This window comes from Notolabrus celidotus, chromosome 23 (assembly GCF_009762535.1).
Source record: "Notolabrus celidotus isolate fNotCel1 chromosome 23, fNotCel1.pri, whole genome shotgun sequence".
NCBI classification, from domain to species: Eukaryota; Metazoa; Chordata; class Actinopteri; order Labriformes; family Labridae; genus Notolabrus; species Notolabrus celidotus.
This window is the reverse complement of record NC_048294.1, coordinates 6,530,443-6,555,408: the sequence shown is the minus strand read 5'-3', so window position 1 is coordinate 6,555,408 and position 24,966 is coordinate 6,530,443. Positions and strand designations below refer to the sequence as shown.

General features: G+C 40.4%; 1 protein-coding gene across 4 annotated transcripts; it reads left to right on the top strand.

Moving 5' to 3' along the window:
- On the top strand, positions 1-23,735 carry si:cabz01007802.1. Of its 4 annotated transcripts, none has more exons than XM_034676707.1 (25): positions 2-337; positions 3,257-3,329; positions 3,402-3,467; positions 3,542-3,586; positions 3,678-3,734; positions 3,872-3,931; positions 4,885-4,944; positions 5,036-5,110; positions 5,193-5,255; positions 6,096-6,173; positions 6,660-6,719; positions 6,809-6,886; positions 6,981-7,043; positions 7,184-7,261; positions 9,023-9,082; positions 9,253-9,318; positions 10,596-10,667; positions 11,217-11,315; positions 11,475-11,528; positions 12,761-12,793; positions 20,649-20,726; positions 20,822-20,861; positions 20,949-20,994; positions 21,161-21,575; positions 23,025-23,735. In XM_034676707.1, the coding sequence occupies exons 2-25, from the start codon at positions 3,258-3,260 to the stop codon at positions 23,505-23,507; spliced, it is 2,301 nt and encodes a 766-aa protein (XP_034532598.1). In that variant the 5' UTR covers positions 2-337; position 3,257; the 3' UTR covers positions 23,508-23,735. The 4 variants fall into 4 exon arrangements, with proteins under 4 accessions (XP_034532601.1, XP_034532598.1, XP_034532599.1 ...); XM_034676708.1 differs by having other exon boundaries at positions 5,033-5,110; positions 6,812-6,886; XM_034676706.1 differs by having other exon boundaries at positions 5,033-5,110.
- The last annotated feature ends 1,231 nt before the right edge of the window (positions 23,736-24,966 follow it).

The following is a 24,966-nucleotide window of genomic DNA, read 5'->3' as shown; positions in this document are numbered from 1 at the left end:
ATTCAAATGAGGACACAGGACTCTCTTTTTTCCAAAGTATGCATAGCTTCAGGGTGGAGAGAAGTACTTAGTAACAGGTCACCAGCGCCTGTTTGTTCCTCACTTCCCCGGCTCTACTCCACCTGCAGTGCCATTATCATCGGTAATCAAACGCCATTCATTCAGGTCCTCTGAGTTTTGGTCTAACCAGTTTGACGTGGTCTCTCCGTGATGATGAAGGGGAAGTGAGAGACTGTGTCGCACAACTTCATAAACTCGGCTTCTCTGCTGCTGCTGTAACTTTCACACCCAGCTGGTTCTCTCTCTTATAGCGCGTGTGTGTTTTCCCAGCACTGAGGTAGGCACCCTGCTCGTTTCATGATGTTAGTCTGTGTAATCCACATTCCTCTGTAGGAGGACACAATGAACAATGCTGTTTCTATAGTCAGGGCGTGAGCGACACTCACCAAACTGTGTTCAAAGTTCTGCCAATTTGAAGATTTGTTGTGTTTCCACTTTAATACTTCATGTTGAAATATAACTTAGGAGTCAGGACAGCTCAGGGGAACACATGTTACAATTCGGCTGACTCCTGTTCAGCAGAACTTTACTTGAACCGGTTCTTTTAAACTTTATTCAATGACCTGACTTGCTTTACGTTTCAGGCTTTACTGACGTCATCCATCAGGTGACGTGGTGTAAACACAGTCTAAAGCAATTAATGTAAAACTTTGATTTTAATTAGTTTTGAGTTGAAATAATGATACAATTATGATACATGTATTGAATCGTAAATCTTGATAAATGTGAATGGGGTTTGGCTTGTTGAAGGAGGAGACGACCTTCCCTGATGGCAGATTTAGACATGTATAAAAACACAACCCACGTGACTGTGAGAGGCTGTTTGTTTTGAGCCATGTTGTGTTGCCTCCGCTATGGAAGCCCTAAGCAGACATGCGTCAATACTCGTTTTAGTTACAGTTTCAACAACATTAAGTTTGAATTTATACTTCTTTGTACTCAACTCAACTCAACTTTTTTATAAAGCACTTTAAAATGACCACAGGATTAAAACACAGGATAATAAAACAATTAAAACAATAAAACAATAAATAAAAACAAACCATAAAAACACTAAAACAGGAGCAGAGTCTCATGCAGGGTTGAAAGCTAAGGAATAAAAATGGGCTTTAACACAAGTTTTAAAAAACAGGAAGTATCTTTACTTAGAGTTTTTATATTTAGGTTTCTGTATTTATTGTCTCTACTGTCTTGTTGTTAACCCTCCTGTTATGTTGTGGGTCAAATTGACCCTTTTTAAAGTCTATTTTAGGCAATATATATCTTCCAAACCAGCTAAATGCAGCATAAAATCTGGGCAGCATGTGACAGAAGAGGAGTCATGTTAATTAATCAACATCACTTCATAAAAATAAAAAAAATTAAAATAAAATAAACAATAATCTATGTCATGTAAAACCATTTTATTTATATTCAGGGCTTTTCCAATGTACATTAAAAAAGTTTTAACATGAATTTTAATGACAAACGAGTGAGTTATCCTCATTGAACCATGATCTGTGTGAATTAAAGAACATCATTGCACTAAATCTTGATTTAAATGGTCAGTAATGGAGTTAAAATGAGATTTAAAAAAATGTGTATTGGGATTTTTTGGGGTTCTGAAACTTTGGGATAATTGAGTATGCCCCGGGTCAAGTTGACCCAGGAACTTTATTGCTGTTCCAGAGAAACGAACATAACAGGAGGGTTAAGAACCGGTGTTCCAATTACCACGTCAAATTCCTTGTGTGTGTTTATTGTCCATTGTTTTCTCAAGATCTCAACCTAACTCAAAATGATCATAGTTTTCTCTGTTGCAAAAGCAAAAAACAAACATATAAATAACCTTTAACACTCTATGGTTTCTCTCTCTTTTTATTAGTAATACTTTTCAGGCACTTTTGAGTTTATTCTGAGAGAATAAGACAGCAGATAGAGCAGGAAACTGGAATAGAGAGTGGTGGCTGATATAAGGGGGAAAGGGCTACATGTTGGAATTGATCGTGGGCCGCCTGCTTGAGGGCTATAGCTCTGTAAATGGGGCACGCGACAGAACCAGTAGGTCAATCCGAAGCTCAGTACTGTTATCTCTTGATGATAAAAAGATAGATAGATAGATAGATAGATAGATAGATAGATAGATAGATAGATAGATAGACTTTATTGATCCCCTATTGGGGGAAATTTGTTTGTTCCAGCAGCTTACAACAAGGGACAGGAGAATACAACAATGTGCTTAAATAGTTAAAAAAAATCAAATAATAGTAATAATAATAATACAAATAATAATAATAATAATAATAATAATAATAATAATAATAATAATAATAATAATAACAATAATAATGATGTTAAGGAGAAAATAAAATAAAACAATGATAATAGTAATAATGATAAGGTGAATATATAATAATAATAATAATAATAATATTGATAATAATAATAATGATGAGGTGAATATAAAATTAAATAACATAGTAATAATGATAAGGTGAATATAAAATAATAGTTATAATGATAAGTTGAACATAAAATAATACAATTGATAAGGTGAATATGAAATAAAATAATAATAGTAATAATAATGTGAATGTAAAATAAAATATAATAATAATAATAATAATAATAATAATAATAATAATAGTAATAATAATGTGAATGGAAAATAAAATATAATAATAATAATAATAATAATAATAATAGTATTAATCAGGTGAATATAAAATAAAATAATAAAAGTTATCATTTTAAGATGAATATTAAATAAAATAGAATAGTAACAATGGTAAAAATGATAAGGTGAATATAAAATAAAGTATAGTAAATATAAGAGATATGTACACTTCTACACTTCTATCTTATGAACTGATAGTAAGGTATGTTATTGCACTGATAAAATTGAACCAGGTTTTCATTAGCATAACAAAATTAATCAAATGATATGGGAAAAAAAGCTTTATATTCCCAAAATATATAGAGAGAAATAATTAAATAACTTGAGACAACAACATGAAATGACGTTATTAAGGGGAATCAGAGTACCCTCTTTTTCTGCGTCCTGCAATGCAACTGGACAGGTACACGAAAGGTTAACCACACCCATGAGCCCAATACCGGAAGTAAAGTCATGACTATAAAAGGAAATAATCGTGATAAATAATCAACACAAATATGGCTCCTACACATCCTCATATTTCAAACATTTATATTTCAGCATGAATATGTTCAGGAGAGACAAAAGCTCGGCCGCCACGACTCCTGCTGTCCCACCAAGGCCCAGCAAGGAGGTACGAAAAGCTCCAATATTCTGTTTGTCCCCGTGTGTTCGTTTCATTAATCCATGACTTATCCATCACCAGGAGCTAGACAACCTCGTCACCTGCAGCCGGAACAGGCAGGATGCAGAAGTGACAGAGGCCTTGCAGGTGAGTCTTCACACCTGCACATACACAATCCAAGGTGTCTTACACATTCTGACTGAAATCATCACGTCTTGTAGGAAATCGACAGCGGGGTCTCAAGTGAGCTGAACCCAAAGACGAAGGTGAGAGGAAGTCACAGATTTGTAATATCTCAGCAACAGCTGACTGATGTGTGTTCTGTTGTGTGTAATCTGTGTTTGGTTTAAACATTAGAGGACAGGTGTGATGGGAGTTATGAACAAGGTCAACCCGTTCAAGTATACGTCACAGGTACAACTTTACAACATTTAAAGAAACATACTTATTATGATTTTGTCTGCTCTATATTAAATGGTATGATTTGCCTCTATGCTGTGATAGTACCAGTATTGATGGATGACGCATACTCAGCTAGTTTTCTCATGCAGGTCCCTAAAGCTCCGTCTACAGAGTCTCTGGAGCAGTCACAGGTCTCAGACTCTAAACAGGTGGGTCCATGATTAAGATGGTATTGGTCCAGTCCAGTCATTTCAGTGTTCATGACCAACTAATCAATGAATTCCTTCCTGTGAAACAATCTGTTTTATATAACTCTTAATCTCTTTGATGGAGCACACAACTCAACTCAACTCAACTTTATTTATAGATCACCTTTCATGCATAAAAACATGGAGCCCAAAGTGCGACAGAGACAGAAAACAACAGCAATGGTAAAATTATAAAAGGCATGATTATAAATAAAATCAAATCAATACAGTAAAATTAATAAAATAAGTAATAGTGGGAAGAAAAGTTAAAAATAAGGTAGCATTAACAAGATCAGGTGAATACAAGAAATAAATAGATAAATAAATAATTAAATAAGATAAATATATGTTAAAGCAATAATTCAAATAATAATAATGATAATGCAGTCCAGGGCTAAAAATAAATTACTCCAAATTTAAAGCTAGATTAAAAAGGTAAGCCTTAAGTTTACTTTTAAAAACACCCAGAGAGCTCGCCGTTTTAATTTCCAGAGACAGAGTTCCACAGCTTAGGGGCGTAAAAACAGAAAGCTCTCTCTCTGTGTGAGACACACAAGGAACATTTAAAAGGGAAGCATTCAAGGACCTCAGTGATCGGGTTGGAACATAAAATGAAAGGAGATCAGTGATGTATGGAGGAGCAAGGCTGTTAAGAGCTTTAGAAACAAGTAAAAGGACTTTAAAACCAATTCTAAAAGAAACAGGGAGCAAGTGCAGAGTTTTAAGAAGTTTTCTTTTTCCTTGTTTAAACTCTGGCAGCAGCGTTTTGGACAAGCTGCAGATTTTTTGGGCAAACCAGTAAAAAGGGAATTGCAGTAATCAATGTGGCTTGTGATAAAAGCATGAATTAAAATTTCTGCATCTTTCTGGGATTAAAAAAAAATCCACAGTCAACATATGTGCTTGTGTTTCAGAACCCAGGGACGTTTAAAGACATGATGCATAAAGTCAACCCATTCAAGCCCTTTACACAGGTACCCTCTATGTACATTTCAAAGATGACCTAAACTCTATGAAAGCTTTAGCATTAATATTTCAGCTCCTTTAACTATCTTCTCTTAGCAGCAGGCCCCAAAGAGTGATCCTCAAACCGAACCTGCAGAACCACCTGAGCCTGAGAAAGAACCTCAAGGCAAAGAGGTAAACTCTTTATCCTCTGTGCATAATCCATGGATCTTAAAGTAGCTTTTCAAATGGGAACAATGAATGTCTTTCTATTCAGAATCCAGGGACGTTTTCAGGAATGATGCAGAAGGTCAACCCTTTCAAATCGTCACAGCCAAAGGTACCGACCTGCACTGTACTAATTACCAAACAGTGATTTATTCTTACCCATAAGTTGGAAGTATTTACAAGTTACTATGTCACCTTTTTGCACTCTTTGGTCCAATCTCAATGCCCTCCCTGAACCCTAAACCCTAAACCCTGAGCCCTTCTGGACTTAATTGACGTCACCTTGAAAGTGGTTGAGGACAGGAGGCTGTAAGGGCTCAAACTGTAGAACTGGGAATGGGACGGCACTTTGCAACTTCTTATATAACCTGCATGACGTCATCACACACAGCGGCATTAGGAATTTTCATTGCACATTTTTTATTGTCCTCAAATTCAAGGCCCTTAAGGGACGGACTGACTGCCATGTGATCCAGGCTCTTACCTTACAGACTGCTTAACCACAACATTAAAATATGTAACTATAAATGTATAAATTATTCTGTATATACACATATATGTGAAGATAATAGAGTAAGGCTGTTTTCTATACTTATACTTACAGGCAGACTTTTTTGTAACGCTAAGATTGGTTGCACCTTCCATGCTTCTTGTTTACTGTCCCTCTTTTTGTAATTTGTTTCCCTGGGAATCCAGTGTTTCACATCAAAATGCTATGAACTCTGGGTAATTCCTTCAATCAAAGTCTGCAAAAATGTCCACTTACAGAAAGGGGGCATTAAGGGCTCAAAAAGTCTGTGAGAGATCCCTCCCCCACTTGAAGATTTGATGGTGGGACAGCCCTAATCCCTCACTGACTTAGTGGGAACGCGCCTCAAAGTCAGCGAGTGTGTGAGTGTGGACATTGAGATTGAGCCAAGGATTCTCTCTGACTTGCTTTTTGACTTTCTAGGATACTCAGCCTCTCAACAATGAACTGTCCTCAAGCAACGGGAGCTTAGCGGACAATAACAACATGCCAGAGAAGCAGGTACAGATCTGTGAAGCTTAGCTAACATCTCAAACTATGTATATTCTGATTATGTAGAAGTAAACTGTGGAGTCGTGTTAACTGTAAACCGACTAGTTAGCTTCAAATGTGAAATGAACACAACACAAGAAGAATAAGGAAGTGTTACCTACTTAATAAACCAGTCCAGATGACATTACTGTACAACCAGTGTCATTTCGGAAAGAGTGTTTGCTTTATATATAAAAGCCTGGTTCTTAAAGTTGTACAGCAGTATCAAATAACTGAACACATATAAAACACTGAGTAGCATGCATTTCTGTCTGTGGATGTTACTCTTGCAGCGACAACCAGATGGTGCCAAAGTGAATTTTGAGTGATCGAGCTTAGATCTAGTTCAACCTACTCAGATACTACAGAACTGATCCTGTTGTATCATATGAACAAATGCAATCAACAAATGTCTTCTCTTTGGACCTTTCATTATACATGTGTCTTTAATTTTAGAACCATGGGGCGTTTAAAGAAATGATGCATAAAGTCAACCCCTTCAAGCCCTGGGCACAGGTACCCTCCGTGTACAACTAACTAAAGAAACCCAATAACCTAATGAAAACTCAGTATTAAGTTGTTTTTTCACCCCTTTCTTCTCTTAGCAGCAGACGCCAAAGAGCGATCCTCAAAATGAATCTGCAGAACCACCGGAGACTACGAAAGAAAGTGAAGCCAAGGAGGTAAACAGTGTCTGCCCTATTGTACATATGCTATGGATTTTGGAGCAACTTGTTCAGCTTTGAGTGACCAATTATGTCTTTTTCTTTTAATTAGAATCCAGGGACGTTTGCAGGAATGAAGCAGAAAGCCAACCCATTCAAATCCTCACAGCCAAAGGTACAAGGTTTCAGTGATTACTGGTAAAAAAAAATGCAGCGATGAATTATTATATACAGCTGTGAGTTTTTGTTTTGAACCTCTTTTAGTCTTTGTGTACTCAGATTGTTTTTCCCCTGACTTGTTTGTTGACTTTTTAGGACGCCAAGCCTCTCAACAATGAGCTCTCCTCAAGCAACAGAAGCTTAACAGACAGTAACAACTTGCCGGAGAAGCAGGTAGATATATGAGGCTGAAGCCTGATTTAAACTTCTGCATCGAATCAACGCCGTACCCTACGCCATACCCTACGCCGTACCCTACGACATACCCTACGCCGTACCCTACGCCATACCCTACGCCGAACCCTACGCCGTACCCTACGCCGTACCCTACGCCGTACCCTACGCCTTACCCTACGCCGTACCCTACGCCGTATCCTACGCCGTATCCTACGCAGTACATTAGGCTATACCCTACGCCGTACCCTACGCCGTACCCTACGCCGTACCTCGGGCCGTACCCTACGCCATACCCCAGGCCGTACCCTACGCCATACCCCAGGCCGTACCCTACGCCGTTCCCTACGCCGTACCCTACGGCGTACCCTAGGCCGTACCCTAGGCCGTACCCTAGGCCGTACCCTACGCCATAGCCTATGCTATAGCCTACGCCGTACCTTACGCCGTCAAATCGTTGAGGACCGCAGGCCCTGTGATTGGTACGCTCGGCGTTATTGTATTTCCTGCATTCACAGCACTTCTGGGATCGGCCGTGTCTTTAATCTCCTTCTACGTCTCCTCTCTATTCTTCCCTGTAATCATGTCTGTATGATAAACAGCAACATGTATCAGCTCTAAATGAACAAAATACGCTCTGAATCGCTGTGAAAAAGTAAACAGAGATCGAAGCGGGGCCAGAAACAGGTGACCCGACAATCAGAGAGACTACACTGCCCTCAAGTGTTTCGGGGGAGTATTGCTGAGCGTCACGAACACATCAACGCACAAGTATAAACCAGCCTTAAGCCTTTGGTCAAAAAGGACATGCCAGCTACCTTTTCAATCAACATTTTGTTTCATGAACACTACTCAAATGCAAGGCTTCTAATGGTGAGAGGAGTCAAATGTAACCAACAAAGGCCTTGTCCATATGTAGTCAGGTATTTTTGAAAATGGGGTAGAGAATCCTCTCCCCACAACGATGTTGAAACAGTTTAAAACACTCCTATAAGCATATCAGGCCAGCAGGTGGCAATAATGTATAATCAGTGATGTGACTCACCATATAAAACCTTTGTGCACATGCATAATGAGCCTCTTCTTGAGCGAGCTGCAATTCTGCACAGTGTTCTTAAAGCTGTGCATGGACATGTTGGATTAGGCTTGATATTTATTTCGCACGGCACCACGATACAATGATGAAGAACAGCCATTACATGTAAACTTCAGCAAGTTGAGGTAGTCACAACAGCCTCATCAAATGTTTGTTTTTGCTGTCAACAAGAACACACACGAAACACAGTTGTCAAACATCTCCACCCTGTGAGGCGTCTTTGAAACCTCTGTTTTCGGTCACTCAAAACTGCGTTTGCGTGTGGACATTAGCCAAAACACACAAGCTGTGCTGTCAAAAGTGTCCACCTACATACGGACTGACTGTTAAGGTGTTGCAGTCATGTTTGGATCTGTAATAACTTTACAATGCGTATCAGTCTCATTAACATAAAGAGTGTTAGCTCCATGCTTCGGCACAGTTCTGGAAGTAAATGTGTATATTTATAGCAGTCTACAAAGACACATGGAGCTGCATTCATAGCTGTTTGTTGATGCTATTCATACAGCTGCCACTAGATGGCGCCAAAGGAAAGGTTTTATATTGAGGTTATCTGAAAAGACTTTGTCACTTCCTGATGTTGGCCTACAGTGAAACTGTTCTTGTGTTATAGATGAAAGAACGTGTCGAATGAACGCATTAACTGTATTTGTTTCTTATCACAGAACCCCGGTGGGTTCAAAGGGATGATGCAGAAAGTAAACCCCTTTAAGTCTTACACTCAGGTACGGTACAAAAGAAAAAACCCTATATACAACCTCTTCATTCTGCAGTTCTGATTTGAAGAAATAGACCTTGGGAGCTTGTCAGTATGTTGGGAAAATGTAGTCTATGGTGGAGTTTTGTCATGACGCACGACCTCAAGACGAGTGTATTTTGTTTCGGTGTGATACAGATGCCAGAGGAGGAATGCAAGACAGACTCTGAGGTTCCAAAAACAGATTCCTCCCTGAAGACGCAGGTAAAGGTTAGGATGGTTTGTCAAGGGGGAGGGGAAGTGTTTGCATTGGTTTTATAATACTTCAGATGGGGTCATCCCTTTTCCCACAGCCCTATGTTCCCACATTTCTAAGATTTTGATTTTCACTGAATAATAGTTCCTATGTTTCCACATTTCTAGGACATTTTCAAAATTAGGTCTTGTGTTCCTACATTTCCCTTAAATTTTAGCCACTGCAAACTATGATTTGCTTCCAGTTGCTGTGCTTCACTCGACTGATCTGACTGGAAGCTAGTCAATGCGAGGCCTCTGTGCTACTTAGCTTAGTTTGTTTGTTTAAAAGGACCAGGTGCACTTACATTAAATGTTTGCAATAAACAAAGAGATGGGCGCACCAGCTTTAGCTAAAAGCTACATTGCATCTGTAGTCTATTGCTACTGGATAATAGGTTGGGTGAAATTGGCTACTAAATTGGGAAAAAGGGGGATACAATCTGATACAAATTTATGACAAAGGCAATGTGGGAAAATAGGGCCTAATTTTGGAAATAAAATCTAAGAAATGTGGGAACTGTGGGAACATAGGGCTTTGGGAACATAGGGCTTTGGGAACATAGGGCTGTGTGAACATAGGGCTTTGGGAACATATGGCTGTGTGAACATAGGGCTTTGGGACCATAGGGCTTTGGGAACATAGGGCTTTGGGAACATAGGGCTTTGGGAACATAGGGCTTTGGGAACATAGGGCTTTGGGAACATAGGGCTTTGGGAACACAGGGCTTTGGGAACATAGGGCTTTGGGAACATATGGCTTTGGGAACATTTGGCTGTGTGAACATAGGGCTTTGGGAACATAGGGCTGTGTGAACATAGGGCTTTGGGAACACAGGGCTTTGGGAACATAGGGCTGTGGGAACATATGGCTGTGGGAACATATGGCTTTGGGAACACAGGGCTTTGGGAACATAGGGCTTTGGGAACATATGGCTGTGGGAACATATGGCTTTGGGAACACAGGGCTTTGGGAACATAGGGCTGTGGGAACATATGGCTTTGGGAACACAGGGCTTTGGGAACATAGGGCTGTGGGAACATATGGCTGCGGGAACACAGGGCTTTGGGAACATAGAGCTTTGGGAACATAGGGCCATGGGAACAGGGTTGTGGGAACATATGGCTTTGGGAACACAGGGATGTGGGAACACAGGGCTCTTCCGCACAGATAAAACATACTGGATACAACACTTTAAGTACAATTCCCTGATCTAAGATTGATGACTGTGTTTTGTTCATTTCAGGAACACAGAACTATTAAGAAGGAGCTCTCCACCAGCACCGAAAGCTTGGATGACAGCACCATAGAGAGACACGTAAATACATCATTGTCTGATTGTCTTACATTTCAAACGGCACTTTTTTGACATTTTCCTTGAATGTCTTTTAATAATTATGTCATTTTGCATTGAATATAATAGACCTTGTGATCTCTGGTATGGCTGGTGCACCTTTAATGTTGCCTGTAAACAGCAGCTCACCTTGCATTCATTGTCCCTGCAACAAGAAGCGGATTAATTACAGAAACAACTCAGGAAGCACGTATCCACGCAGGAAAAATGCAATCCAACTGCCAAGTGAGAAGCACATGATGTGCAAATGAAAACAATGACAGCTCTTTCTCACGAGGGACTTGTTGGACAAGGACAAGCCCAAATATCTGGATTAAGTCTGGATTTAAGTTTTATCATAACAAAATGTAAAACAAAAGTCTCTGTCGTAGGCTCTGAGTCACTGGGGAACACAGAGCTGACTATTAATCATGTGCCCAAAGAATTAAAAAAGAATTACTCTTGTAGACATTTGTAAAATGTATGACGATGACTAACCGTAGAAGAGGGCGTAATCTGTCTATATGTCTACAGACTATCTGGTACACTGATGGCGACGCTAGCTGTGAGGTGAAAAACCAGCCAACTGAGGCGCCAAACCAGCCACCTGTGGCGCCAAAGAAGAGAACTATGGTAGGTTCAACAGTGGTTAAAGCAATGGAATCCAACATAGTAAAAGCACAAACATACTCTTTATGAATGTGACTCTTAATGTAGTTTTTAATATGTATTTAATATGCGGTGGCACTTGAAGATGTGAAAGTGAAATTTGTGTTTTTCTTTCCACTCTAGACTTTTAGGTTAAAGAGAATTCTGCCTGGTGCGTTTTTTGGGTCAGGAACAAAGGTATGAGTAAACATCACCCATCATATAATGCTTTATAAAGGGGTCCACTGAAAAATGTAGTTTAATTTTTTAATTTGAAAAGACCATGCATATTATTTAACATTTTTGTAAATATGCCAGATTTTGCCAAAAGGCTAGTTAACATGTGTAGTCCCTTGCCAGATGTTAAAAAGGCTCCTGAAAAAGATAAAACAAAAACAAAAAATAAAAAGGGAGAGGAGAGACCAAAACAAAAAAGAAAAGAAAAGAAAACACATTACATTAGAGTTCAAATAACACCATAACACCCCATATACAGAGGCTATAGTCGCAGAGGTCGTAGGTTCGATTCCAGCCTTGACCATTTACTGCATGTCCTCCCCAACTCTCTACTCCCCCGGTTTCCTGTCTCTCTTCAGCTGTCCTATCCATTAAAGATGAAAAAGCCCAAAAATATAACTTAAAATAGAAAAGAAGCCTTAGTTTGACACTCTACAAATCCCCTCCCTCTGCTTCACTCAAATTCCTCTGAGTATAGTTGACTCCTGTTTAAAAACTTGCAAACTTAGGAAATTCTTAGCCGAACACATGCTAACATCCTGAAAACATGCTCGGCTAGTGTAAGTGGCAGCTCAGCTCTCAGCCCCTCTGACTGTGTTTGCATAAGAGTGAAGACAGCAGCTTCATCAGTGGATTTAGTTGTTGTATTCCTCTTCTTTACTGGTTGTGGGTTCCACTTAAAGGAGCCTTAGTTCCTGGTGGCGTTAGCCTAGCAGTCTTAAGCGCACGCCCTATATACAGAGTCTATCTTCACAGAGGTCACAGGTTTGATTCCAGCCTCGACCATCTCCTGCATGTCCTCCCCCACTCTCCACTCCCCAAATTTCCTGGCCCATCCATTAAAGGTGAAAATGCACAAAATATGACTTTAAAAAAATAACACCACAGGATTAAAAATGACTAAAAACTACATAAGGAGATGACATGACAGTCTTTGAGAAAGTGGCCATGGACATAAAATACACGGAGCAAGACAATCAGTAAGCAGCAATAAAGAAATGTTAAGGAAGACACATCATGATTTAATTTATTAACTATGTGACATGCAAATATTCTTAAATGTTATTGTTATTAGTTTCTTTTGTTTTAATGGTTTGTGTTTTGAAAATGGGAGTTTTCTTGATCATAATGTCAACATGTGATGTCCATTTTTGTTCATGTGGATTTAATGTATATATTTTCTTGCTCTACAGGACTCATCATCTGACGCTCAGGCCCCGACCCAGGTGTGTAAGAAAGTAATGCGTAAATCCCCTTTCTGAAAAATACAATTCAGTGCTTTACATGAGTAAAGAGAAATCCAAGAAAATGAAATAATTTTAATGGATGAAAATGAGTTGAATCCAAGCATCTGAGAATTGAAGCCATTTCGGAAGTGTTAAAAACTACAGTTTCTGAAGTGTCCGCTTGAGGCTGGCTCCAGAAACCACATACACACCAATTAAAAAAAGCCGATCTTTACAGCAGAAATAAACATGTTTACAGCCTGGTACAAAAAACAAGTGTAGTGTAGATAGCTCATTTCTCGATCAGCACACAATGCACAGGGGGTGTGGTGGGTTGAAGATCAAAAAGGCCATGGAATTACTCGTGTGTGTTCACTTGAAGAGGATAAATCCCCACAGGACTCCGAAGTAAAACTGATAAAACAAATTCCTTTAATCCACAGTTTCTAAACAATCTTACTGGATGATTCAAAGTTAAGTTTTCCTAAACAAAAAACTAGACTACGACGGTAAAGAAACAATGTGGCTCGGTCCTTAATTGATCCTCAACTGTCTGCCCCAGTCTCACCCTACGACCACATGAAAGAGCTCTCTCTCTCTTAAAGGGACAGTAGCACAACTCACTGCTGACAACAATACCATACTGCCTTTTAACTTTACAAAATATCCACATGAATTAAATCAAATATTATTATATTATTATTTCTACAGTCTATGGTTGAATACTAAAAAGAAAAGAGTACATTAGAAACAGCTCAAGGGCAATGATGAAAAGAGCAGATAAACAGAGAGAATCAAAGTAAACCAAAGGCTAAAAGTGAGAACGCCTGATCTGAAGTGCTGCTGCTTCTCTCACAGAGCAGTTTACATTCACTGCTAGTCAAGCTCTCATCCAAGTCACTTTGCAATGCAATTATGAAACAGTGTAAACAAACCCATGCATAGCTCATTGCTACTTTAATAACCTAGGCAGGAAAATGTGTTTATTAAGGGTGTGTGTGGAGAGATGGGGCAGGTTGTATTTGCCCGTGCTATGACTATTCAAGTTAGTGCCTTTTTGTATTAACCCCGCCATAATACAGCAGACTCTGGTTTCACAGGTGAATTTCTATTGTGCTTTTTGCAGTCAATCTCTTCATTTCCTGTTGGCAGGCACATTGAGTATGGCAATGGGTTTTGAGTTTTGATTTGAAGAGGGGTATGATCCCTAAACATAACCTACGGTATTTGTCACTGGACTTGATCCTCAAACCTAACCTACAGTATTTGTCACTGGACTTGATCCCTAAACCTAACCTACAGTATTTGTCACTGGACTTGATCCCTAAACCTAACCTACAGTATTGGCCCCTGGACTTGATCCCTAAACCTAACCTACAATATTTGTCATTGGACTTGATCCCTAAACCTAACCTACAGTATTGGCCACTGGACTTGATCCCTAAACCTAACCTACAATATTTGTCATTGGACTTGATCCCTAAACCTAACCTACAGTATTGGCCACTGGACTTGATCCCTAAACCTAACCTACGGTATTTGTCAGTGGACTTGATCCCTAAACCTTACCCACAGTATTTGTCACTGGACTTGATCCCTAAATCTAACCTACAGTATTTGTCACTGGACTTGATCCCTAAACCTAACCTACAGTATTTGTCACTGGACTTGATCCCTAAATCTAACCTAGGCAAGGCAAGGCAAGGCAAGGCAGCTTTATTTGTATAGCGCATTTCATACACGAGGGCAACTCAATGTGCTTTACATTAACACATTAAAAGCATTGGAGACATTCAGACAAGCATAAAAGAACACAATTAAAATGACAAATATGATAAAACAGAAAAGAAAAGGAAAATTAGAAATATATTAAAAAATTACATTAAAATTTTAATTTAAAGTGGGTTAAAATAATCTAAGATAGGAAGGCAGAGGTAAATAAAAAAGTCTTAATCTTTGATTTAAAAGAGGTGAGAGTTTGAGCAGACCTACAGCTTTCAGGGAGCTTGTTCCAGATATGTGTTGCATAATGACTAAACGCTGCTTCACCATGTTTCGTTCTGACTCTAGGAACTGAAAGCAGACCAGTACCTGATGACCTCAGAGGTCGAGGTGGTTCATAAAGTAGTAGCAGATCAGCAATGTATTTTGGGCCTAAACCATTCAGTGCTTTATAAACCATCAGCAGGATTTTAAAGTCTATTCTCTGACAGACAGGAAGCCAGTGTAGAGATCTACACTGGCTTCCTGTCTAAGATCTAATGTGGTCTACTTTTTTGGTCCTTGTTAGGACTCGAGCAGCAGCATTCTGTATGAGCTGCAGCCGTCTGATGGACTTTTTAGGGAGTCCTGTAAAGACCCCGTTACAGTAGTCTAGTCTGCTAAAGATAAATGCATGGACGAGTTTTTCTGCATCCTGCTGAGACATAAGTCCTTTAATCCTTGATATATTCTTAAGGTGATAGTAGGCTGACTTTGTAATTGTCTTAATGTGGCTGCTGAAATTAAGGTCTGAGTCTATGACTACACCAAGGTTTCTGGCTTGGTTTGAACATTTCATCATTGCAGATTGGAGCTGAGCAGTAACCTTTAACCTTTCTTCCTTGGCTCCAAAAACAATCATTTCAGTTTTTTCTTTGTTTAACTGAAGAAAGTTCTGGCTCGTCCAGTCATTTATTTGTTCAATGCATTTACTCAGTGTTTGTATGGGACTATAATCCCCTGGTGATATGGTGATGTAAATGTGTGTGTCATCTGCATAGCTATGGTATTTTATTTGGTTGTTTCTTATTATCTGACCTAAGGGGAGCATGTAGATGTTGAATAGTAGAGGCCCCAGAATGGATCCTTGAGGTACTCCACATACGATTTTCATCCGCTCAGATGTGTATTTACCTATAGACACAAAATAGTCCCGGTCATTTAAATAGGACTTAAGCCAATTTAGTACTGCACCAGAGATTCCCACCCAGTTTTCAAGTCTGTCCAGTAGTATCTTGTGGTCAACTGTGTCAAAAGCAGCACTGAGATCAAGTGATACCAAAACTGAGATTTTGCCGTTGTCTGTGTTTAAATGAATATCATTGAGGACCTTGACTAGAGCGGTCTCTGTGCTGTGATGTGATCGGAATCCTGATTGGAAGACATCAAAACAGTCATTTATCATTAGATAATTGTTCAGTTGTTGAAAAACAGCTTTTTCAATAATTTTACTTAAAAAAGGGAGGTTTGATATCGGCCTATAGTTGTTCATTTCTGATGCATCTAAATTGTTCTTCTTCAGGAGGGGTTTAATTACTGCTGTTTTCATGGCCTGGGGGAAGACACCTGTAAGAAGAGACATGTTGACAATTTGAAGCAGATCCGAGGTCATGCAGTCTGAAACCTTTTTGAAAAATGGTGATGGTAGAATGTCAAGGCAGCAGGATGAGGATTTCAAATGCTGTATTATATCTTGTAGGTTTTTGTAATTTATTGGATTAAATTGTGTCATAGTGATTGAGTTGTTTTTTGGTCGACACACAGATAACACATTCCCAGTACCTCGTACAGTAGTGCTGACTGCTTGTCTGATTTTCTGAATTTGAGTTAAAACCAGTTGTGTTATTTTTTACAGCTGTTTGTGGCTGACGAGGAAGTGGAGCTAAATTTAATAAGTTGGCGGATTTAGTCGAGTATCTTCTGTTTCTTAGCAGATTTACCCTTTTTCTATTTCCTGCCAACAGAGGAATTGAGGAGGCTACCTGAATTCCACAGGGCCCCGGCTTTTCCTGGTTGAAAACATTAATGATATCAGCTTTGAAGCCTGGACCCGACCTACAGTATTTGTCACTGGACTTGATCCCTAAATCTAACCTACAGTATTTGTCACTGGACTTGATTCCTAAACCTTACCTACAGTATTTGCCACTGGACCTGATCCCTAAACCTAACCTACAGTATCGGTCACTGGACTTGATCCTTAAACCTAACCTACAGTATCGGTCACTGGACTTGATCCCTAAACCTAACCCACAGTATTTGTCAGTGGACTGGATCCCTAAACCTAACCTACAGTATTTGTCAGTGGACTGGATCCCTAAACCTAACCTATAGTATTTGTCAGTGGACTTGATCCCTAAACCTAACCTACAGTATTTGTCAGTGAACTTGATCCCTAAACCTAACCTACAGTATTTGTCACTGGACCTGATCCCTTAACCTAACCTACAGTATCGGTCACTGGACTTGATCCCTAAACCTAACCTACAGTATTGGTCAGAGCGACTGAAAGCTCTGCTCCCCATGGTGCTGAGACGGGCTGGGCCACTGGCACAGGGGGGTTTGTTAGCCTGTCGACTGTAGCAAACAGGGCGCGTGCATTATCTTTGTTTTTGGAGATAATGTCTGAGAAGGTCTGCCTTGACTTTTTCAGTTCTAGATTAAACATGTGAAGTCTTTCTTTATAAATGTCATAATGAACCTGAAGCTTTGTTTTACGCCACCTGCGCTCAGCTTTTCGACATTCCTTTTTTTCATGTTTGACCTGCATGGTATTCCTCCAAGGCGATTTTTTCTTATTGGAGACCACTTTTAATTTAGTTGGTGCAATGGAATCAATAATGTTTGTAATTTTTAAAGTGAAATCTTCTACAAGTTCATTTGCAGAGAACCTAGAGAGGGGGGTTATGGAAGAGAAAGCCTGAATAAATATATCACTGGTACTTTCAGTAATGTAACGTTTTGAGATAACCTCAGTTTGAACATTAGTGTTCACAGATAAATCACTTTCAAAGAAAACACAGCAGTGATCAGAGAGAGCAACATCAGATACCAGAACCTTGGAAATGTTTAGACCCTTGGAGATAACCAAGTCTAGGATGTGGCCCCTGTTGTGTGTGGGCTGCGTCACATGCTGAGTGAGTCCAAAGTTGTCAAGGACATAACACAGTTCTTCAGTCACTCTGTCCTCAGGTTTGTCAACATGGATGTTAAAATCACCAACAATTAAAACAGAATCAAAGTCAGTGCAGATAAGAGACAGTAGTTCAACAAGGTTATCAAAGAAATCAGTACAGTATTTAGGTGGTCTGTAAATATTAAGAAATATAGACCGAGAGGATGTATTTAACTGAAGAGCCACATATTCAAAAGAAGTGAAATTTCCATAAAACACCTGCTTGCATTTGAATAACTCATTAAAAATTATACTAACACCTCCTCCTTTTTTATGCGTTCTAGTCTCACTCACAAAAGAGAAGTTTGGAGGGCATGATTCAATGTGTACAGCTGCACTGTTATCTTGGTCTAACCAAGTCTCTGTTAAAAACATAAAATTAAGATTGTGTTTAATAATAAAATCATTTATTAAAAAAGATTTGCCTCCCAGAGACCTGATATTTAATAAAGCTAAGTTTAGTGAGTTAAAACCAGTTGTGTTATTTTTTACAGCTGTTTGTGGCTGACGAGGAAGTGGAGCTAAATTTAATAAGTTGGCAGATTTAGTCGAGTATCTTCTGTTTCTTAGCAGATTTACCCTTTTTCTATTTCCTGCCAACAGAGGAATTGAGGAGGCTACCTGAATTCCACAGGGCCCCGGCTTTTCCTGGTTGAAAACATTAATGATATCAGCTTTGAAGCCTGGACCCGACCTACAGTATTTGTCACTGGACTTGATCCCTAAATCTAACCTACAGTATTTGTCACTGGACTTGATTCCTAAACCTTACCTACAGTATTTGCCACTGGACCTGATCCCTAAACCTAACCTACAGTATCGGTCACTGGACTTGATCCTTAAACCTAACCTACAGTATCGGTCACTGGACTTGATCCCTAAACCTAACCCACAGTATTTGTCAGTGGACTGGATCCCTAAACCTAACCTACAGTATTTGTCAGTGGACTGGATCCCTAAACCTAACCTATAGTATTTGTCAGTGGACTTGATCCCTAAACCTAACCTACAGTATTTGTCAGTGAACTTGATCCCTAAACCTAACCTACAGTATTTGTCACTGGACCTGATCCCTTAACCTAACCTACAGTATCGGTCACTGGACTTGATCCCTAAACCTAACCTACAGTATTGGTCAGAGCGACTGAAAGCTCTGCTCCCCATGGTGCTGAGACGGGCAGGGGGCACAGAGAGGTGGAGGGAGGAGGAAGACCTGAGGGAGCGAGAGGGGGTGGCGACGTGGAGGAGATCGGACAGATACAGGGGGGCGAGGTTGTGGATGGCCTTGAATGTGTACGGGAGGATTTTGAAGGAGATTCTGAATATGTCTAAATCTGTTGATAATGTGTGGCATACAAACTCCAAGTAAAGAAGTTGATGGTTGAGATTGGATTATTCAGAAACATTGCCTTAAAATCATTACAAAACTAGCTTTAGCTTGTAAGATGAAACTTTGAGGTAGATACGTTTGATTAAACAAATGTTATTAATGTCCAAAACTAATAAGAGTAGATGTTAAAATGTCTTAAAAGGTAACTTAAGACTCAAAATGCAAAACAAGAAGTTATTCCGACAAAGGAAACACTTTAAGTTTAAGTTCGTAAATACACAAACAAAGGGACTACATCTAGAAATGGAAGAAATCCAACACCTCTGATTTGTTTTCAATCATCAGTAATAGGATCTGTTTACAGTCTGACAGTGAAGAGGCCTCATTCCTCATGCAGGTTTGAATGGTGCGTTTGTTTGAGGCCATTACATAAGCACCTTAAATAACCTCCACTATGGATTTCCTCCTTTTGACAGTAATGTTTTTAAACTCAGCTGCCACAAAGTCATTCATGGGAGGATGGGGGCTTGTCTGTTTACGCTTACATAAGTTACAATGGGGCTGACAGCTGGCATTCTGCCCAAACCCTCTTCACTGAAACTATATTTAGAGCGACAACCATTGATCTTAACATATGTAATTCATATTGCCACCAAAATCATATTATAAGCAAGATAAATCTACATAAGAGGACAGACTGTTACAGAAACAGTTGTTTAATCCAAAATAGAAATATTAGGTTAAAAATCTTTCCATGTTTACTTCAGCTGGATGATCATTAGTGAATATTCAGGACTGATGTAAAGCTTTTCTAAACTTTACTGTGTAAATTGGAAGTCCAACCCATTGTCCATCCATCCATCCATCCATTTTCTTCCACTTATCTGGGGTTGGGTCGCGGGGGTAGCAGTCCAAGCAAATTGACCCAGACATCCCTCTCCCCAGCAACACTTTCCAGCTCCTCCTGGGGGATCCCGAGGTGATCCCAGACCGAGCGGGAGATATAATCCCTCCACCGTGTTCTGGGACTACCTCGGGGCCTTCTCCCAGTTGGACGTGCCCTTATCAGATGCCCGAACCACCTCAGCTGACTCCTTTCGACGCGGAGGAGCAGCGGCTCTACTCCGAGCTCCCTTTGGATGTCCGAGCTCCTGACCCTATCTCTAAGGCTGAGCCCAGACACCCTTCAGAGGAAACTCATTTCACCCGCTTGCATCCGCAATCTTATCCTTTCAGTCAAGACCCACAGCTCATGACCATAGGTGAGGGTTGGAATGTAGACCGACTGGTAAATTGAAAGCTTTACCTTCCGGCTCAGCTCCCTCTTCACCACAATGGTCCGATACAACGTCTGCATAATTGCTGACGCTGCACCAATCTGCCTGTGGATCTCACGTTCCAGTTTACCCCCACTCGCGAACAAGACCGCGAGATGCTTAAACTCCCCCACTTGGAGCAAAATCTTGCTCCCCCACCGTGTGTCAGCATAATAGTAATTTACAGTTGTGTGTGTGTAATATGTTCAAATAGCTCAAGATGAACTGATGTCCAAAGATTGTGAAGTGTATGTTTTTCTTTCCCTGTTATAGGAGGCAGTGGAAGTTCAGACGCTAGAGTTAGCCGAGATACCAGTACCCAGTGAGGGGACAGCCCTGGACCCTCTTGACGTAAGCTCATTTTAGTGATAACAAGAAAATCCCCACATCTTTGTGTCATTTTACATCCCTGCCTTTTAATGTATGTGAATATTGTTCACTCCCAGGATGAAGACGGCCTTGTAGAGTGGTGGAGGACTGTAGAGGGTATGTTTGATGTGATAGTTTTACATTGGTGAGATTGTTTATTGTAGTTGAAAGTTGTGGTTAACATTGTCTCTTTCTGTCTGTTAGGATGGGACGAGTGGAATGAAGCAAGCCAGGATGATGATGCTGAAGAGTAAGTAGGAGATTTACTTAAATTAGGGTTGAAATTCGTGATCTAGTTTGATAGCTTACCCTTTTATGGCTCATCGGTTAAAATGTGCTATTTGTATTATTTAAAGTTGACTTGTTAAAGCTTCATTACAGTCCAACGGAACATTTTCTTTGTTTCCTCATCTCAGAGTCGTAGAACAAGCCGCCGATCGTGTCTTCATGGCGGCTCGTCTTTTCGTCCGATTCTTCAACCAGCGCGGCGGCTCTCTCCAGCAGCGCATTCTCGAACTTCTGTCTTTGGCCGACGACGCAGACCTTTTCCACAAGAAAACCGTCTCGGCCAGTATCGGCGGCGGGGTGGCCAGTGTGGCGGGGTCCATCACCACCATCACCGGCCTCATTCTGGCACCCTTCACAATGGGAACGTCGCTCATCGTCACGGCCGTCGGCATCGGTGTGGCTACAGCGGGTGGGTTGACTTCTGCTTCAGCCAACATCACAGACACGGTGCATTCGAAGACGGACCGCAAGAAGGTGGAGAAGATGATCCAGGACTACGAGGCGGAGATGAAGGACATTAAGGACTGCCTTGAGTTTGTGCAGGTAAGAAAACAAGAGGGTGTTTTTTTGCTAGTTTGTCTTTGGAAAACTTTAAAACATACAGCTGGTCCATTTACTCATGGTTTTTAGCTTTGAGCATGAGAACTCATGTTCACATTGAGATTTCAATATTGTGTATTGCTAAAAACTGCTTTATGGGGATCTGCAGTATTTCTACCTAACATCAGGAGCAGTCTAAAATGTGTACTGTGAATGAAAGCCATGCAATCATCTAAATTGTACACTGGAAGAATCAAGCACTGCCTCTATAGATCAGGGGTGTCTAACATATGGCTGAGATCCAAAACCGTCCTGCCAGAGGTTCCAATCTGGCCCACGGATGACTTCCCAAAGTAAAAAAAAAATAAGAGAATACACTAACTGCAATTTTTCAATAAAAGTAACTGCTATTTCAGATTTGTCCTCTGGGGGGCGCATACAGTCATAGTGCTGATGGAGCGCACCTGAACGGCACTGTAGATTAAAGCTAGGGTTGGTAGTCACGGAAAGCTAGCATGAATTTGAATGTAGCATTTCCTTAGGACTCCGTCTAACCCATAGACTGTAAATAAGAATGGACAGCGTTGCTCCGCCTTTTCCCGTTGTACGGTTTTGAAGCCAAAAAACCCCGCACAGGGCACAGCCATTGTGGGCAGCCAGAGTCTGCGAAGCCACAGAATTTCTGTGGTTGCCACGGTCATTTCTGTGTCAGCACGGTAACGAGCTCCGCCCTACAGCGAAGCTTCACTTCCAGCCGAGCGAGATGCACCCCTGGTCTAACCACTCCCCTCGGAGCTCCTCCAAAAACGACGCCCCCACCCAAATGCACGAGTGCCACTGCTTCGTGACCATATGATCGTGGCTGATTTAAAACCGGTCCTCAGCGCATGGTTTGTGTTTTGCACCACGTCAACTCATGCCTCACTCAGCAGTAAGAAAACACCAAAACATTCTCATAGTGAAAGTTAAAAACACAAACAAACATGAAATGTACGAGCAGGAGGCGGGCAGAACGGCAGGACGGGATTTGATTGGTTTCATAATTTGGCTCCTGTTAGCAGGGATTGGTTGGTGTTTTCCCAGGTTTACTCCGGCTGTAGATGGCGGCTTTTTTCACTCTTTTTTAAGAACAAATTATGTATTGATTGCCATCGGGGACATAAAAATCATTTTAACCAGTATAACAAAAAGTGTATCTGAATCTGACTACCAACCCCAGCTTTAATAGGAGAGTGCCTTGGGGTGTACTGGTAGTTATGTCCATGCATATCCCTATAAAAGGAGTAACTTGCATGAACTAACCTCAGTAACCAAAGACACAGATGCTCACTTCAACTTTACAACCATAACAGTTTTTGTGGTGGTACAGCAGTCTTTTTGTTGTTCTTTTTAATTATCTGCCGACAGGTTTATTGGAAAATTAAAGTTGTCTTAACTTTAATTAACTGACAGGAAGGAATGGAGAAGCTTGAGGAGTGGAACTTTGAAGAATACGCCGAGAGCATCTCAAAGAAGCACCTCAACCAGAACGTCAAACATGTGATGAAGGAAGGTGGCCGGGCCGGCAAGGCTTTAGTCATCAACACCGAGAGCCTGATCAGCACTGTTCAGGTCCTCGGTACAGCTGGGACCGCCGCCAAAGCTGCTCAGGTGATGAGTGTCACAACAGGAGTTATGTCAGGTCTCTTCCTCGCTCTGGATGTCTTCTTCCTGGCCAAAGATTCGGTGGAGCTCAATAAGGGGGCAAAGACAGAGTTTGCGGCAAAGATCCGGGAAGTTTGCAAAGACCTGCAAGACGGGCTGCTGGAGCTGAACCGCATCAAGGAAGAGCTGCAGAAAACCATGGATGGGGTGGAGGTGGAGGTGGAGGAGGAGGAAGTGGATGAAGAACAGTTGAAGTCTGATTTGAAGAAACTTTATGAGCTTGAAGAATGAAGGAAATTGGTTTTAATGCCTCACTGTCTCAATCCTAACATCTCATAAACTGTTTTGAAGTTTTAATAGAAATGGAAGAAGTCCTTAATTTAATTCTCCAAGAGATATTTTGTAAATCCAAATATTTATATTGTTTAAAGTAGTATTATTAACTATGTAAACCAAAAGTTGCCTTATTGAGATTGTACTGTTTCTTGACAATAAAAGTGGCTTTTATGCTTGTTTTTAGTCACTTTTCGATCACTTATTTACAGCTGGGAAAGATAGAAACTCAATGCAAAGCAGCGAGAAGAAACCTTATTTTTTATTGATTATTTAGGCTCACGTGAGGCATGATCAGGGTCATGTCAGACGTGAACATGGTCACATGAGGCGTGGTCACCATATGCTCAGAGAATGCTTTACTGATGCCATAAAAAAATGTTGATAATCCTGCCTTTGTGGCTTCCAAAGCCTCTTTGTGTATTTCACAGTACCATCTTGTTCATCAACAATTGCAGAGATTACAACTTCTGAAATGTATGTATGAACATTTAGTGGAGTATGTATTTACCCGACTCCTCTGAATGAGGAAGTATTTGAAAAGAGGCGACGTATTTTCTCTGAAGCGTTGTGTTGCACGTGGAAAGGATGCATACTTTGCTTTCAATGAGGGAAGAAAAAAAAAAGGTTGAGTAACTCGAACAAAAGATGGGTCTGACTAATCAGGCTTGTGACCATTGCGTCATGGGGCTCATTGTTTTGTCACATCCTCAACCCGACGTCAGCTGGTACGGTCTCTGTCCACAGAGCAAAGGAATAATGATGGAGGAAGGGTCAGGGTGTAGACATGATTTGTGATGATGGGTGATTGATGCCGGCTGCAAAAATCTTTCTACCTTGTAGTTCCACTAAGAGCCATCAGAACTACGCTTACATCGTGACCCAATTTAAGTTTTATCTCTGGCCATCTTGAATGCATAATCCTTCAGCAGGTTGGATAAATCATTCACAGATGCTGTTGATATGTCTTGGAGAATATTTACAGATAACTGACCTTCTATTAATATGCCCTTGCTTTACGCCTACTTGATGAGCAATTTGTTTAGCAATTTTAAGCAGGCTTAATGGGAGAAACTGAGTGTATAACAACAACTTTTTCACCATTTAACAGCTAAATTTGGCGAATAAGCGTATGGAAAACTCAGAAATTGATACAATGTGGTTTAGGGTTGTATATAACAGGGGTTCCCAAACTTTTCAGCCCTCGACCCCCAAAATATAGGTGCCAAAAACTTGTGACCTCCACTGTCCCTCAAAGTGATTTAATGGTGCTTTATACTTCATTTAGCTGGTCTGCAGAAAATGAGCCTACCTACATGCACATGTGGCTGTTTCCTGTGCTATTATGACTTAACCTGCTGCTACTGAGGCTTTTGTTAATTACCTATTAACTAACCCAAAACTTAGGAGTCATTTG